Below are 17,098 nucleotides of genomic sequence, written 5' to 3' on the forward strand. Positions count from 1 at the left end.
CCTTCAGGACCTGCGACAACGCAGAATCGCCTAGCAGAAACTTACAGCCAAGTTCCGCACACATGAGTGCGGCCTCAACCGGGACCTGGGATTCATGTCGCATTACATTCATCCCCCACCATCTGGCCTGCGAAATCCTACCAACTGTCCTGGCTTGGTACAATTCACACCTCTTTAACCTGGGGTTACCCCATCTCTGGATCTGTAAAGATTTAATCACCTGCTAATGCTCGCATTCCAAGCATTGTTTGGCATCTTTGAATTTGTCTATATATGTGTTTCTGGAACAGACCTCTTCATTCACCTGAGGAAGGAGCAGCGCTCCGAAAGCTAGTGACATCGAAACAAACCTGTTGGACTTTAACCTGGTGTTGTAAGACTTCGTACTGTGCTCACCCCAGTCCAACGCCGGCATCTCCACATCAGTATTATTAGAAACATGTCTGACTGGATCTCGCAGTGAATGGGCATGGAATGAGTCAGATTGAGAGGAGAGCGGGAACCCGGGCTCTGTTCAGCTCAGTGTCCCACCCAGATACGGGAGCCAGGTCCACTGTGACATCACGGAGGATACATCTGGTTTTGGTCTCATGTAACTTTCTAATCACCATGCTTGGACTTTGCGCCCTCTGCTGGTGGATTCTGTTCGATCGGTTCAGAATGGGGGTTACTCAATGGATTTAAGGTTTATTGATTTGTATGTCAGAACATCAATGTCAGGAATGAAAACTGAGTATCCAAATCTGGATTCTTCTCATTATTTCTTTCTCTGGCGCTTTCTGTCGGAAGGCAGGTCCAATCCATTGCAACGTCACTGGGTGGCAGGTCGCAACCACCCCAGAGCTGGAACAGGAATCCAGACCGTTCTGGCTTTCCAATGTCCTGAGCTATCCCCAACCGTCGTTCGCAGACAACATGAAAATTGTCGGTGTGCTAAATAGCGAGGAGGATTGGTTTAGATTGCAGGATGATATAGACGGATGGGCCAGATGGGCAGAATAGTGGCAAATGGAATCTAACCCTGATGCTTTTTGGGAGGACGAACATTGCAGGAAAATACACAATGAATGACAGGACGCCAAGAAGTACAGAGGCAAGAGGGACCTTGGTGTTCATGCCCACAGATCCCCGCAGGCAACTGGACAAGTAGATACGGTGGTGAAGAAGACATACGGGATACTTGCCTTTATTAGCTGAGGCATGGAATATAAGAGCAGGGAGGTAATTATGGAGCTGCATAAAACGCTGTTTAGTCCTCAGCTGGAGTATTTTGTGCACATCTGGTTGCCAGTTTACGGGAAGGATGTGATTATTCCAGAGAGGGTGCAGCGGAGATTAATCAGGAGGTTTTCTAGGCAGGAATGTTTCAGTTATGAAGAGAGGCTGGATAGGCTGGGATATTGTCCTTAAAGCAGAGAATACTGAAGAGGACCTGATCGAGGTGTTCAAAACTGTGCGTAGCATAGATGGAAGAAACCTTTCCATTAGTAGTGGGGTCAACAATGAGGGGGCATAGATTTAAGGGGCAGAAGATTTAGAGGGCCTTTGAGCGCCGTGAGATCCTGGAACTCACTGCCTGTAACGCTGGTCGAGGCGGGAACACTCACAACAATAAAGAAGCGTTTAGGTGAGGACTTGAAACGCCATTGCACGCAAGGCTACGTAAGGACCAAGTGCGAGAAATTGGTTTAGACTAGATAGGTACATGATGGTCGGGGCAAACACGATGGGTCAAAGGGCGTCTTCTTTGCCGTAAAGCCCTACGACTAAGGAGCCAGAGGCACGGAAGCTGCCGATGACGCCACAAGGCCACCTCTCCTTAGGTCAAAGAAAGTAAAAGAGAGACTGTACTGAGTTGCTGAAATGTAAGTGGGCCTGTCAATGAAGCTGACACGGAGCTGTTTCCACGAGCAGATCCTTGGATGATACAAGGATCGAGGAGAAATAAAGCCCAGGAAAATTCCATTCGTTATGTATACTGCGATTTGCTAAACTACAGAAGAGGTGTCTAAATAAAGGAAGAAATTTCAACAATAACTTAAGAAGGAAATGTAAAGGGAATTACCGGGGTATGTAGAAAATGCTATTTTTGAAAGAAGAATAAGTTAACGATTTTAATGTGACTCAGGCAATATAGATCGTGTGGCCTCATCCCTGACTCGAAGATTCTAGATTCTAGTCCGTCATGCCCTTCCCGATATATTTCTTCTCAGTGACTTGCACAGCGAGCAGGTGCAGGGTGGTCACGGTGTAGGGAAGATTCAACAGTCGCTATTTCCGCTCCATCAGTTCCGAGTGCAGCTGAGAGTCACCGCACACTTCACTCAATATTCAGACTGCGGTATCCCCGCCCTCTGCTTCCGGTTGCTGCTCTAGCTCTGGCACAATTGTGTTATTGGGGAGATTGCTGCTGCTGGTTCATTCCTCTCATTGGCCCATCAGCAGTGCAATAGGGCGGGGATCTGTATTTCTGTCTCTGACAGACAGTTTATCTCATTTTCGAAATACAAACCCAAGGAGGAACATGAGGAACCGTCTCGCTTCGCTCCTCGTCATTATCTCACTTCTCAGTAAGTATTTCTTTCCTAGTAACACTCCATTCTCCCCCTGACTGCTATAATCCAGATGTTACTGTTGGTAAAGTTACAGACATAGAACATAGAACATAGAACAATACAGCGCAGTACAGGCCCTTCGGCCCACGATGTTGCACCGAAACAAAAGCCATCTAACCTACACTATGCCATTATCATCTATATGTATAGAACATAGAACAATACTGTGTGACATTATGTTGCTGACTCTGATTGTCATTATTGCTGTTACTTTTGTTAGAATGGAGCCATCAAGACACCGTGGAACAAAAGGAACCTGAAATAACGGTTACAGAGGAAAGTAATGTCACATTAACCTGCACCTTGGAAACAAGCGATTCTAACTCGTATGTGTACTGGTACAGTCAGCAGCCCGGGAAATCTCTAATATACATGCTCCGTCTTATTGGACTCAATGTGCACAGGAACACCGACCTCAATGATCGCTTTACTTCTACGCTTGATAAAAGGAACAAGACTACCGAGCTGACAATCAGTAACACAATGATGTCCGACCGCGCCGTGTATTTCTGTGCCATGCAGCCCACACTGCTGCAGAGATATGGGGGATCCCGTACAAAAACCCCACACTGGCAGTTCCAGCTACTGCTCAGCGCCCTCATCGATAGTTCAGTTTGCACAGTGAGAGTGACAAAAATTGAAACAAAGCATTCAAAAACAGCAATAGGTGAGGTCTCCTTGCACGGTTATACCAGTTTACGATTGCAGCTTGCATTCATAACATGTATAAGATTGATGAACCCTAACCCTGCTTCCAGTTCATATCTTGGTGTACAGACTCACTCGCTCAGTAAACTGTCAGGTCTCACTGAACTACCACAAATGCAGCATCGCATATTCATATTGAGCTTTTCACACCATTACATGTTCCAAGGAGTTTCACAGGAACAGCAGGACATTTAGCTCATATAATCAAAAGCTTGGTCAAAGAATGTAGTTATTCTGCGTGGCACGCTGACATAGTAGCGAGCAATGCAGCCTCACAGCCCCAGGGACCCGGGTTCAAATCCGACCTGCGTGAGTGTTTGGAGTCTGCATGGGTTTCCTCCGGGTACTCTGGTTTCCTTCCACAGTCCAAAAATGGGCACATTAGGTAGACAGCGATGCTAGATTACCTTAGTGTCCAAAGATGTGTAGGTTAGCTCGTGCCAGAGCACACTCGGTGAGCCAAATGGCCTCCTTCTGCACTGCACGAATTTTATTCTATTCTATTAGGAGATACCTAAATGTACACTGACTGTCCTTCCAGAGTATACAAAATTACGAGGGACATCGATAGGGTAGATAGGAAGAAACCTTTCCATAAGTAAAGGTATACGTTTAAGATAAGGAGTTGGAGATTTAGAGAGGATTTGAGAAAAACCCTTTTTCACCCAGGTGGTGGGAAAGGCCTAGCTACCTAGCCCCATTTGCCACCACTTGGCCCATAGCCTTGAATGTTAAGACGTGCCATGTGCTCATCCAGGTACTTTGTGATAGTTTGATCAGCTTTGAGTCTGTGATATTTCTGGACATTGTGTTATTGCATTTGCTTCTCTCGGGTTAACCCGATTGTGCTATTGCAGACATTGCTTCCCAGGGCCCATTTCTGTCCTTGGTTAGGTCAGTAGTTCAGTTCGACAGGATTTTAGTTTTTTATTGAGTCCAAATATGTTCATGTTAGGCAGATATCAGGCTCGGAGGTTTGGAACATTCCACATGTGGAATTATCCTCTTCACACGTCCATCACATCAGTGTAAAGACAGCACGATTGACTTCCCGTCAGTACAGAAAAGAACCACTGCATTTACATTCTGCTAGATATCATCTTCTAATTCCGGTATCGTCACGCTAACTAGCGTTTGCATTGTGTTTTGCGAATACACCCCTGTTAAAAAAAAAGAGACGAGGACAAAGATTCATGTGTGCTCTAAGGCTGGTCTGATGCTTGTTGGCATGGGTGTCCTGCATTCCAAATTTATTTCTGCCAGATATTAACATTTTAAAAAGGTTTAAACGTCTTTCCAACATTGAATGTCCACACATGTTTATTGGAGGGAACCGAGACAGTTGTTATGCATTCTGCAGATCAGAGCGAGACCAGAATCCACAGACAACTTGAAATGAAATGGAAGGAAAATTGTTTATTGTCACAAGTAGGCTTCAATGAAGTTGCTGTGAAAAGCCCCTAGTCGCCACATTCCGGCGCCTGTTCGGGGAGGCTGTTACGGGAATTGAACCGTGCTGCTAGCCTGCCTTGGTCTGCTTTCAAAGCCAGCGATTTAGCCCTGTGCTAAACAGCCCCTTAACTTGATCCCTAATTGATCTGAGAGGCATTTGTACCTTCGGTTCACCTGAAAGAAACAGCCTTGAAGAAAGGAAATACAAGTGCTGAATATAAATGAAGGTGTTCCGAGTATTTCAATCACGAAAAAGACTGAATTTCAGGCGGGGATGAAAGAAAATGTGTTCTCAGATTTGTTTTGTATTCGTGTCGTATCAAACAGAGCGGAAAAAATACAATGACAATCAACAGGAGAAATTTTCAATTTAACATAGGTTAAAATGTCAGTTTGTCAAATAGACCTTAAAGGTTTCCACTCAATTGCTCATTATTGAGTGAATCAAATCTGACATCTTACACCTCTGTTCACAGCTGCTGGGATCTGTCTTGTGGATACATTCTCCAGTCCCTCTGCTCATTGCTGGTATTAGCGATGCACCTCTCCACAGTCCAATTTTCCATTCACTTTGTCACACCGCGGTAGTGATTTTGCACAATGCTTCCTCTGGTTGCTGTCACTGTGTCTCTCAGTCCGCAGTAATACATCGCGCTGTCAGACCACCGCAGCTCCCGGATGGTGAATTCCCCTCCCTTTTCAAAATGTCGTGAGATGCTGAAAAACACATGCCCTCTGCTTTGTAAACATCTCCGTATTTCGGGATGTCGATCAAAAATATGGGGGCTATACCCGGGCCCTGGCTGTACAGCTGTAAATTATACGAATCAGCAGTGGTCGTATAGCTGAAATTATTTATCGCAGAGCCTCATTCAAAATGTGATGTGGAAACCGGTGCATGTGAGACTGAGTCTAAACCAATAACGGCTGGCAGAAATAAAGAGAAAACAGGGTTAACACAGAACACATTACCTGCACGATGGAGATTGTGTAATTTGCAAACTTCCCAGTTAAGAGAGCTGCAGTTGTGAGGAATGAATGAAAAACAACATCCCACATGTTTGCAGAGAGCTGACAGCGGATTTGAACCTGAAATTGTATTTGTGATGAGTTGGGTTCGGATTGAGCAACACCTGGTATCTTTGCCGATAGGTTAATTCCTGACAGTCATCAGCTGTTACCCAATTAGTTCATGGGGTCTTTGGTCCAGTATTGATCCAATCAGCTCAGAGCTCCTTCATGCTCCAATTCATGACCTCAGGGCGGGAAGCAGTGAATCGAACAGGGAACAGGAATTAAATGTTGTCCCTTCAACAGTTTCACTCTGTGAGATGGGTGAAGTGAAGGGAAATAGCTCTTAATGTGCTACTAACAATGCCGGTCGCTCCCATTCACCGAACGTCTCACTGGTCATTACAGTTACTACAACTATTTTAAAGGCCCAACGAGAGGACAAGTGAGCTCTGAAGGCTTTCAGTTCCGCCAATTCCATGTATTATAGGGAATAAATGGCGTCGGCTTGGCAGGTTTGAGCAGAATAGGATTAAGGATCAAGTTGTCTGTGTGTCCTCGTCATGCTCTGATCAGCAGAATGCACGGCAGCTGCCTCTGTTTGCTTCAACAAACAGATGGCAGATGGAATACAATGTTGACAAATGTGAGGTTATCCATTTTGGTCGGAATAACAGCAAAAGGGATTATTATTTAAATGATAAAATGTTAAATCATGCTGATGTGCAGAGAGCCCTGGGTGTGCTAGTGCATGAGTCGCAAACAGTTGGTTTACAGGTGCAACAGGTGATTAAGAACGCAAATTGAATTTTGTCCTTCATTGCTAAAGGGATGGATTTTAAGACTAAGGAGGTTATGCTGCAATTGGATAAGGTGTTAGTGAGGCCACGCCCGGAGTATTGTGTTCAGTTTTGGTCTCCTTACTTGAGAAAGGACATACTGGCACTGGTGCGTGTACAGAGGAGATTCACTAGGTTAATCCCAGAGCTGAAGGGGTTTGATTACGAGGAGAGGTTGAGTAGACTGGGACTGTACTCGTTGGAATTTAGAAGGATGAGGGGGGATCTTATAGAAACATATAAAATTATGAAGGGAATAGATAGGATAGATGCGGGCAGGTTGTTTCCACTGGTGGGTGATAGCGGAACTAGGGGGCATAGCCTCAAAATAAGGGGAAGTAGATTTAGGACTGAGTTTAGGAGGAACTTCTTCACCCAAAGGGTTGTGAATCTTTGGAATTCCTTGCCCAGTGAAGCAGTAGAGGCTCCTTTATTAAATGTTTTTAAGATAAAGATAGATAGTTTTTTGAAGGATTAAGGGTTATGGTGTTCAGGCCGGGAAGTGGAGCTGAGTCCACAAAAGATCAGCTATGATCTCATTGAATGGTGGAGCAGGCTCGAGGGGCCAGATGGCCTACTGCTCCTTATGTTCTTATGTAAACACGTGTGTTTAAATAGGTGACATCAGACCAATCAGACCCAGCTATCCCAGCTCTTCCGATCATTCGTTCCATAGGAAGTGACGTCAGGACATCCTCAGCCAATGCTCTCAGCTTTATCTGGTTGGATATTCTGCAGGTTTCTGAGACAGAATTCGTCCCGGGAATCCAGGACCAGCAGCGATGTGGATCCCCGTTCTCGCTGTGATCTGGGTGACATTCATTGTTGGTAAGACGTTTAAAACATTAAAAAAGTTCATTTCTAGAGGAAGAAATTTGGAAAGCAGTACCCTTGTGTTAATCAAGTATCCAACCTGTCTTAGAAAACACGAGTCTATGCCTCAGTCTCTTCCTTACAGGAGTTTATGTTGGCAAAACACAAAGCATGCGCGAGTTAGAGTGATGGTACCGGAATTGAAGGATGATATCTATCAGAAAGCAATGTAAACGTTCTGGTTCTTTTCTGTACTGACCCTAACCCAACCTTGATGTCGTTACAATGATCTGATGGGAGTGTGGAGAGGATAATTCCACAGGTTCCAAATATCGGTGCCAGAAATCTAAGCACCACCAAATTCTCTAACTGGGAAATCAGGAGAAACAACTTTAGAAAGAGAGTCGGTAGAATGTGGCTCAAATTAACACAAGGAAGAGCCGAGGAGCGGAGTAAAGACACAACTCAAGGGAAACTAGATAAACAGATAAGGGATAAAGGGGCGGAGTGATTTGTTGATACAATGAGATGAGAAGAGATAAAGGATTCTCCTGGGGATTGTAAACACTGACATGAAGCAATTAGGCCGAATGAACTTCTCGTGCTCTAAATTCTATCTATTTTTATGTTACACCGACGGAATTTTCACCCTCAGTTCAGTTCAGTTGAATTTATGAGCAATGATTTCCGCTTTCTATAACTGTGTGTTGCAGCTCTGAGCGATGGAGATTCTGTTACCCAGCGGGAATCCTCACTCACACAGACAGAAAGAGAAGATGTCACTCTATGCTGCACCTATACCGACGATGCTTTATACTTATTCTGGTATCGTCAGTACCCAGACAGAGAGCCCGAGTTTGCGGTCCGGAGACACACGGGTGGCGGTGCTGAATTGAAGGCGGATTTCGCTCAGGACCGGTTTTCTGATACAGTTCAGCTGTCAGACAAGCTGTACCGATTGACCATCTCGGAGCTGCGGCTGTCTGACACTGCGGGCTATTACTGTGCAGGGTCTCACAGTGATGGCAACGAGGTAAAGTTTCAAACAAAAACTGCCGCAAGTTTCTGGGTCACAGCTGCTGTCTGGTGAGAGCTTGTTTCCACAGCGGCTCAGACACTGAAACGTGAATGGTTTCCTGTGAGCACAGGCCCTGAACACAATCTACGTAAACACCATCTAAAATCGTTTACATCGAAGACAGATTCAGTCCAATTATTGCAATTCTGAGAGCAGATTTAGTTGATGCTGATATGAGGATATCTGTGAACTCGTCGCAACCATTGAGAAAACAAACTCTGCATGTGGTCGGCACTATTTATATCCCTGGCCCCTGTTCAGGAAATCGCTGAAGGACAAGTAATTTTAGGTTTGTAATATCAGTCTGTAGTGCAAACCAATGCCCATCGGGTGAGGAAAACCTTAATAATCATAATAACCCGATTAAACACCACTGAATGTTAATGTCACTGACAGATATTAAAACTCAGAATGCTTAATATGGCTGAAAAAATACATTATGCTGTTTCCCCTGGTATTGCTGTTCTTGTCCTGATGAGTACAAGGCGAAAAACCTCGACAATTATTTTCAACAATGCTCACGCCTGTGCTACCAAACAACCAATCCTCAATACAGAAAAAGTACAGGAGTTATTTTCCGGACACGATTAGAAGTTGATGAATAATGCTAAATAAGTAAATTATCCTTAAGATCAGACTTGGTGTTTTGGACACCTCGACTAATGGTAACAAAGCCAACTAAATACAAAAGCCAAATGGAAAAGAACATCAGAAAGCGCCTGGAGCGCCCTAGCGAACCGGTGCGCATCGGACAAGGCTTTATGCACAAAGTTTTTGTACTTTTGTCCTGAGCATCCCTCAGTGTTATATGCCCGCTACTGCATTTACGCGGTGTGTGTCACTCCTTCAAAGACTGGAACACAATGTCAAATATTTGCTCAGCATTTTTGTCGCAATATATTTAATTTGGAAACTGGAATAAATGCTCTAAACATATCATAACGTTGTGCTCAGAGTGTATTCGATTTTAAAATGGAGCAGAGGAAACCTCCCCAGTGCAGCCGGAACAGGTGCCAGAGTGTGGCGACTAGGGGATGTTCACAGTAACTTCATTGCAGTGTTAATGTAAGTCTACTTGTGACAGTATTAAATATTATTATTATCTCTTGCTTGTCAATCATTTGGATTTATTTCAAATCAGAAAAATCTGCTGATATGTTCATAAAGTCCAGCTTTTCCGCCTCAGTCCGCTATTCTCTTTGTCACATTGCGGCTGTGTTTTTGTACGAGGCTCCCTCTGGTTTCTGTCACTGTGTCTCTCAGTCCGCAGTAATACACCGCGCTGTCAGACAGCCGCAGCTCCCGGATGGTGAAATTCCCCTCACTTTTCCATGTATTTATTGATGTAGAAAATCGAGTCCCCACACCCACTGCTCTGGAAACATCACCATAGTTATGAACGTAAATCAATAATGTGGGGGCTTTATTCGGGTCCTGACGGTACAGTTGTAAATAATACGAATCCGCTCTGGTCGAAAAGTTGTAATTAATGGTCACTGAGTCTCCTTCAAATCGTGTCACTGCAAGCGGCTCCTGAGAGACCGAGCCTTCACTCCTAATCCCTGAAAACATTCAGAAATGGAAGACTTCATTTTTTTATTATCACGATGATATCAGGTTAAGGGAATCATAGTTTATCATCATAGAATTTACAGTGCAGAAGGAGGCCATTCGGCCCATCGAGTCTGCACTGGCTCTTGGAAAGAGCACCCTACCCAAGGTCAATACCGCCACCCTATCCCATAACCCAGTAACCCCACCCAACACTAAGGGCAATTTTTTGGACACTAAGGGCAATTTATCATGGCCAATCCACCTAACCCGCACATCTTTGGACTGTGGGAGGAAACCGGAGCACCCGGAGGAAACCCACGCACACACGGGGAGGATGTGCAGACTCCACACAGACAGTGACCCAAGCCAGAATCGAACCTGGGACCCTGGAGCTGTGAAGCAATTGTGCTATCCACAAGGCTACAACAAGGCGAATAGATTGCAAAAGGAGGGGAGAAACATTTAAATAATGATTTATATGTCGTATTACGAGCAAAGTGAATATTTTGCAACTTGAGAACTTACCAGTTAAGAGAGCTGCAGCTGCGAGGGATGTGTAAAAAGTAACAGTCGACATGTTCACAGAGCTGGTGGTGGATTTAAACAGAGTGAGTTAAAGCTAAATTGTTTCGGATAAGACTTGGCAAGATGTTGAGTCATATCCCAACTCGCCACTGATTGGTTCATTCGTGACAGAATGGAGAGGCGACACCCAATCATCCCTCAGCTCCTGTGTCCTATCTTTCATCCAATCAGCTCAGAGTTTCTTTGGTCTCAAATCCATGACGTCAGAACAAGGAGCATGGAACCATATGAAACAGTTCTCAGAACAATGAACTGAACAGAATAACTTCAGAAAATAAGAAATAGGAGCTGCAGTGGACCATTTGCCCCTTCACTTGGATCTGGTCTGTCATTCAGTAAGATCAAGGACGATCTGCCTCACATCCACCCTCCAGCATTATCCAAAGAGGTCGCATTTGCCTTAATATCCACAATTCTATTGGCTCCTTGAAGAAACTCAGCGACTGTACAATTAGGTTCCTCTGTGCGACAGACTAATAATAAAACGCGCATTAAATCAAATGTTGGTTCTTTATCGGGGTTAATTTTCGAGATGGGGCACGGGTTGGTAATATTTCATGTTGTTCTGATAGCAGAACCAGAACCTCCCATTTACAGATCTGCTCGGAAATCAGGAAAACTAATGTAAACCGGGACTTTACACAGAGTGATAAACATTCAGCATCACTGGCAGTAATCACCCGCGCAGCTGTTCTTTGTAATGTTGTTTTGTTTGTACGAACAGTTTACAATCCAGGTTTACAGATCTGATTCAGTGAAGAGGAGCTGAGAGTGCCTTGCCGGTTTTTGTACGGGTTGACTGTGCCTCTGTAACAGTGTGGGGTTCAGCGCACAGAGATACACGGCAGAGTCAGAGACACGGACCCCGGTGATATTTAATGGAACGGTTTTCTTGTCTTTGTCCAAATCAGCAGAAAATCGGTCAGAAAACTCTGGTGACTTATCGCCCTGTTCCTTGCCGAACATTTTCAGTAAATATCTCGGAGCTTTCCCGAGATACTGGATGTACCAGATGAGAGTTGGCGAGGGGTACTGTGCTTTGTAACTGCAATTCAATATCACCGTCTGTCCTTCCTCAACCGTTAATTCAGGCGGCTCCTGGGAAACGGAATCTTGGCCACTGGTTCCTGTAACAAGATATAAAATGTGTCAGAAATCTGGGAGTAAATATAACCATGAAACACAGACTGAGGATTTGAATTCAGACTCACCGGGCAGCAAGACCATTATTATCAGTAAAGCACACAGGGAGAACATGGTTCCTGGTTGGACAGTAAACAGCGACACTGTTTCAAATATGTTGCTCCTTCTAGTCTCATATCACAGAGTAAACCCAGATCAGAGGCCCGCTTCACTTATTGGGAAATTGAGGGGCGTTCCTCCGTGCTACGATTGGCTCGCCTCGCAGCTTTTACGTCAGCTGTGGACCAGCCTCTGTTAGTTGAGGACGAAACACAGCTAAGTCTGTCCAATCAGATTCCAGCCCTGGTTGTGTTTTTCAGTTTTGTTCCCTTTTTCTGTCTCATATTATCCGTCGTTTTGTTTTTTTCTGGGTGTAACTCGCTTTTCTTCGAATTAATGTTTATCTATTTGTTTCGATAGATCTTTATCTCGAATCAAGGCGAAAGGTGAAAGGAATCATTTTAATTCAGCCTAATGCACAAGAATTAACGAGTACCACCCAGAGCATGGGCATCGTTAATAGTTACTGTTTTGAGGGGACCAGGGATAAATAGTCAACCAACTCCACACCGAGATGCGCTTCCACTAGGGTTACCTTTGTAAAGTACTGATTTCAGTCATTATTTTTACGACAGGATCTTTACAATGTGATAACTCTGACTGTGCCATTAGCTCACATTTCAAAGATGTCCACTGACAAATAGGCACCAGTCCCAGAACCTTTGAAAGTACAGCTTTACGACGTCGTTCGCCAATTCACCAACCCTGCACATCTTTGGGTTGTGGGAGTGAGACCCACGCAAACACGGGGAGAATGTACAAACTACACACAGCCAGCGACCTGGGGCCGGATTGAACCGAGGTCCTCAATGCCATGCGACAGCAGTGCTAACCACTGCGCTACCGCGCCACCCTGTGTTTATACTAAGTTGATACAATTTGCTATTTTCTGCAAGACTATGTGGAATCTTCCATCTAGGCACCACATAGATATTACCGATCGTGAATTATATTTTGGCCCATGAGTCCTAATATGTTAATCCGGTTTGATGAGCATTATAACTACTCACTGTGTCACAGCGCCGCCAGTATTACCAGAAAGAATCTCTAACTGAGCCTCTCTCAGTGAATTGGACTGGACTGAGTCAGAGATTGGAAGGAGAGAGCGAGCCCGGGCTCTGGTCAGCTCAGTACAGTGCGGGGGTGGTGGAGGAGGAGGTCTACTGTGATCTCACTCACCTCCCATCCCGCCGGCTTGGCCGATACCATCAAGTGAGTTTGTGACGCCCGTGCCTGAATTTGGCGCCCTCTGCTGCCGGATTCTGTTTACTTCGCGTCAGAATTCGGCTGTTGAGTGCATTCAGAGTTACTGCAATGCATATCAGGGCGGGAAACCTAGCCAGAAATCTAAATTTCGTCTGTTACTGTTGTTGTTACTGTTGGTGTTTTTAATCAGAAAATGATGCTTAATTTGTGCAAATGACCGCTGGAGTTCTCTGTTTAGCCCTGGGACGACAAAGTCGAAAGAATGCTAAGAATTTGGAGGACAGGCGGAGGTTATAAATCAGAATGATAACAGGGCTGAACAGACTAGTTTTGTTTATTTTGATCACAACGTAGCTACAAAAGCGAGCAAACGGGTGCTCTCAGGAGTTAACTTTTAGCAGTGACCAGATCACACAGAATTGTTTGAATTAGCTGAAAGTTCAACGTCCGAGAAAGAAGTAGGTGAATGATATTTCATGTTGCGGTTGTTTGTGGGAGATAATGAAGCGTTATAGACGACTTTGAATGGATCAGTACAATGGCAGTTCAGAATTAACGCAGGACAGTCTAGCAGCCGCACACGAGACACAAGCGGTGCTTGAACCGCGATTTTTGGTTTACAAGACAAACGCTTTTCCTCTTGGCCACCGCACCGAGTGCAGCAAATAGTATTAATTGTACTGTGATTTGATACCATTTGGCGTCTGGCGCCGAAATTGACGAGGGAAGAAGAATCAATAGAACATGTCAACAGGGAGGAACTTGAGAACGGAAAACAACACAGGGGTAAAATGCAGGGTAAAAGGGCAATAGAAAAACCTCTTTCAAATAGGCGTATATAGTGTCAGTTGAATCTGGCCCCTTACCGCCCCTCCTACACAATATTGTTCTCAGTGAGGTGAGCAGTGAGCAGGTGCAGGATGGTCAAAGGCGGCTGGATGCTCAACTGTCGCTATTTCCGCTCCATCACTTGTGACTGAAGCTGATAATCGCCGCACGCATTTTCAGCTTTGGGTCTGCGGTGTCCCCGGTCACAGTTTCCGTTTGTTGGTCTCACTCCAACATCATTGTGATGCTATAGACTCTTGTGTTTGGTTGGATCAGCGGTGCAGTGGGACCTGAATCTGGATTTCTGCTCTGACAGATAATTGCCTGCCCTGAAGAGCGATTGATTCGGAACTATCGCGGGGAACCGCTTCGCCGCTCACCTCGTTATGATCTCGAGACTCAGTATTTTCTTCACGGCAAAACCCCCATTCGCCACTCACTGTGTACCCAGATTATATTGTTCATTCACTTATGATGATGATTCTGCGGATGACCGTTTTTGTTGCCCTTTGACAAGGTCCCGCATGGTAGACTAGGACAAAAGGTGAAGTCACACGGGATCAGGGGTGAGCTGGCAAGGTGGGTACAGAACTGGCTAGGTCATAGAAGGCAGAAGGTAGCAATGGAAGGATGCTTTTCTAATTTGAGGGCTGTGACCAGTGGTGTTCCACAGGGATCAGTGCTGGGACCTTTGCTGTTTGTAGTATATATAAATGATTTGGAGGAAAATGTAACTGGGCTGATTAGTAAGTTTGCAGACGACACAAAGGTTGGTGGAATTGCGGATAGCGATGAGGACTGTCAGAGGATACAGCAGGATTTAGATCGCTTGGAGACTTGGGCGGAGAGATGGCAGATGGTGTTTAATCCGGACAAATGTGAGGTAATGCATTTTGGAAGGTCTAATGCAGGGAGGGAATATACAGTGAATGGTAGAACCCTCAAGAGTATTGAAAGTCAAAGAGATCTAGGAGTACAGGTCCACAGCTCATTGAAAGGGGCAACACAGATGGAGAAGGTAGTCAAGAAGGCATACGGCATGCTTGCCTTCATTGGCCGGGGCATTGAGTATAAGAATTGGCAAGTCATGTTGCAGCTGTATAGAACCTTAGTTAGGCCACACTTGGAGTATAGTGTTCAATTCTGGTCGCCACACTACCAGAAGGATGTGGAGGCTTTAGGGAGGGTGCAGAAGAGACTTACCAGAATGTTGCCTGGTATGGAGGGCATTAGCTATGAGGAGCGGTTGAATAAACTCGGTTTGTTCTCACTGGAACGAAGGAGGTTGAGGGGAGACCTGATAGAGGTCTACAAAATTATGAGGGGCATAGACAGAGTGGATAGTCATAGGCTTTTCCCCAGGGTAGAGGGGTCAATTACTAGGGGGCATAGGTTTAAGGTGAGAGGGGCAAGGTTTAGAGTAGATGTACGAGGCAAGTTTTTTACGCAGAGGGTAGTGGGTGCCTGGAACTCGCTACCGGAGGAGGTGGTGGAAGCAGGGACGATAGTGACATTTAAGGGGGATCTTGACAAATACACGAATAGGATGGGAATAGAGGGATACGGACCCAGGAAGTGTAGAAGATTGTAGTTTAGTCGGGCAGCATGGTTGGCACGGGCTTGGAGGGCCGAAGGGCCTGTTCCTGTGCTGTACATTTCTTTGTTCTTTGTTGTTCTTTTGACATGAGGCTGTTTCTGAATTTTGAAATTATTATAATTTTCTGTTCGTAAATTATTATAATTTTCTGAACTTTTGTGAGTCGAGGAGTTATCAGAGTCCCATGAATTTTACAGCACTCACCATGGACAGCACCACTCGCTCACCCCCTCGCTTATCTGGGCGACTGCATAACAGAAAGCAAAACGAGTCAACACATATTTGATGTATTTTCGATCGGAAATCGATGTTCCACTGAAGTCTAAAAAAGCATGCTCCTTTCTGGTAATTTAGTGGTGTTGCTTCGTGAGGCTCTCATTGAATAGTAAATGTGCAGTCTATGTGTTCATAAGTACAGCAGATCAGTCCATTCTGTCTTCAGTTACAGGAACTAGTGGCTCAAATGCAGTAGTCTTAGACCCACCTAACTTCATGGTCCTGGAAGATTTGATTATCCCCACATCTGTGAGCTTGCATTACTTCTGCTCGGAAGTGATATTCCAAGCTTAAATTTATTGTGCATGGCGACATGCAGATTAATCTCACGAATCGCAAATGTCCCCTTTATTGACCTGTACAAGGACAGAGACCGCAATATAATGTATTTTTCTGAATCGAGATCAAACCATCCCCCAGAGCAAGGGCAGAAACGCAACATTAGTAGAATTGAAAATACTCTTTGAGGTTTTTGTACATGGTTGTAGCTGCTTTGTGACACTGTTCTCAATGCACAGTAATAGACTGCCCCGCCCTCCACATTGAGTGCGTTTATATTGGTATAACCATTCTTTTTACACTTGTTGGCAGCCGCCAGATATCGTCCTGAGATCTCCTCTTTCTTCATCGCCAATATGTTAATGATGATCAATTTCGGCGGCTGCGCGGGTTTTTGCTGATACCAGAGCATGCGGTACATAGTCGGGCCTGTATATCCGCAATCTAAACGCACGGAACCCCTTTCTGATGCGATATTGTCACCGGTGACTGGATTACTGGGTCTGCGCATAGTCTGCCTGCGAAAGTAGAGGAATGAAACATAAGAACATAAGAACTAGGAGCAGGAGTAGGCCATCTGGCCCCTCGGGCCTGCTCCACCATTCAATGAGATCATGGCTGATCTTTTGTGGACTCAGCTCCACTTTCCGGCCCGAACACCATAACCCATAATCCCTTTATTCTTCAAAAAACTATCTATCTTTATCTTAAATACATTTAATGAAGGAGCCTCTACTGCTTCACTGGGCAAGGAATTCCATAGATTCACAACCCTTTGGGTGAAGACGTTCCTCCTAAACTCAGTCCTAAATCTACTTCCCCTTATTTTGAGGCTATGCCTCCTCGTTCTGCTTTCACCCGCCAGTGGAAACAACCTTCCCGCATCTATCCTATCTATTCCCTTCATAATTTTATATGTTTCTATAAGATCCCCCCTCATCCTTCTAAATTCTAATCTATCAAGGGTTAATCAAAATTCCCGAGACTCTGAGAGTGAGTTGTCCATCTGAGAAAC

The 17,098-nt window shown here is 44.9% G+C and overlaps 1 gene segment (V, D, J or C); it reads right to left on the reverse strand.

The window, feature by feature from the left end:
• Window positions 1–9,460: 9,460 nt before the first annotated feature.
• Window positions 9,461–11,964, reverse strand: LOC140418328 (T cell receptor alpha variable 18-like). The segment is given in 3 exon segments: window positions 9,461–10,078; window positions 10,596–11,782; window positions 11,867–11,964. Coding segments are annotated over 2 exon segments (435 nt in total).
• Between the last annotated feature and the right edge of the window lie 5,134 nt (window positions 11,965–17,098).

The sequence above is a fragment of the Scyliorhinus torazame genome, chromosome 5 (genome assembly GCF_047496885.1).
Source record: "Scyliorhinus torazame isolate Kashiwa2021f chromosome 5, sScyTor2.1, whole genome shotgun sequence".
Lineage (NCBI taxonomy): Eukaryota > Metazoa > Chordata > Chondrichthyes > Carcharhiniformes > Scyliorhinidae > Scyliorhinus > Scyliorhinus torazame.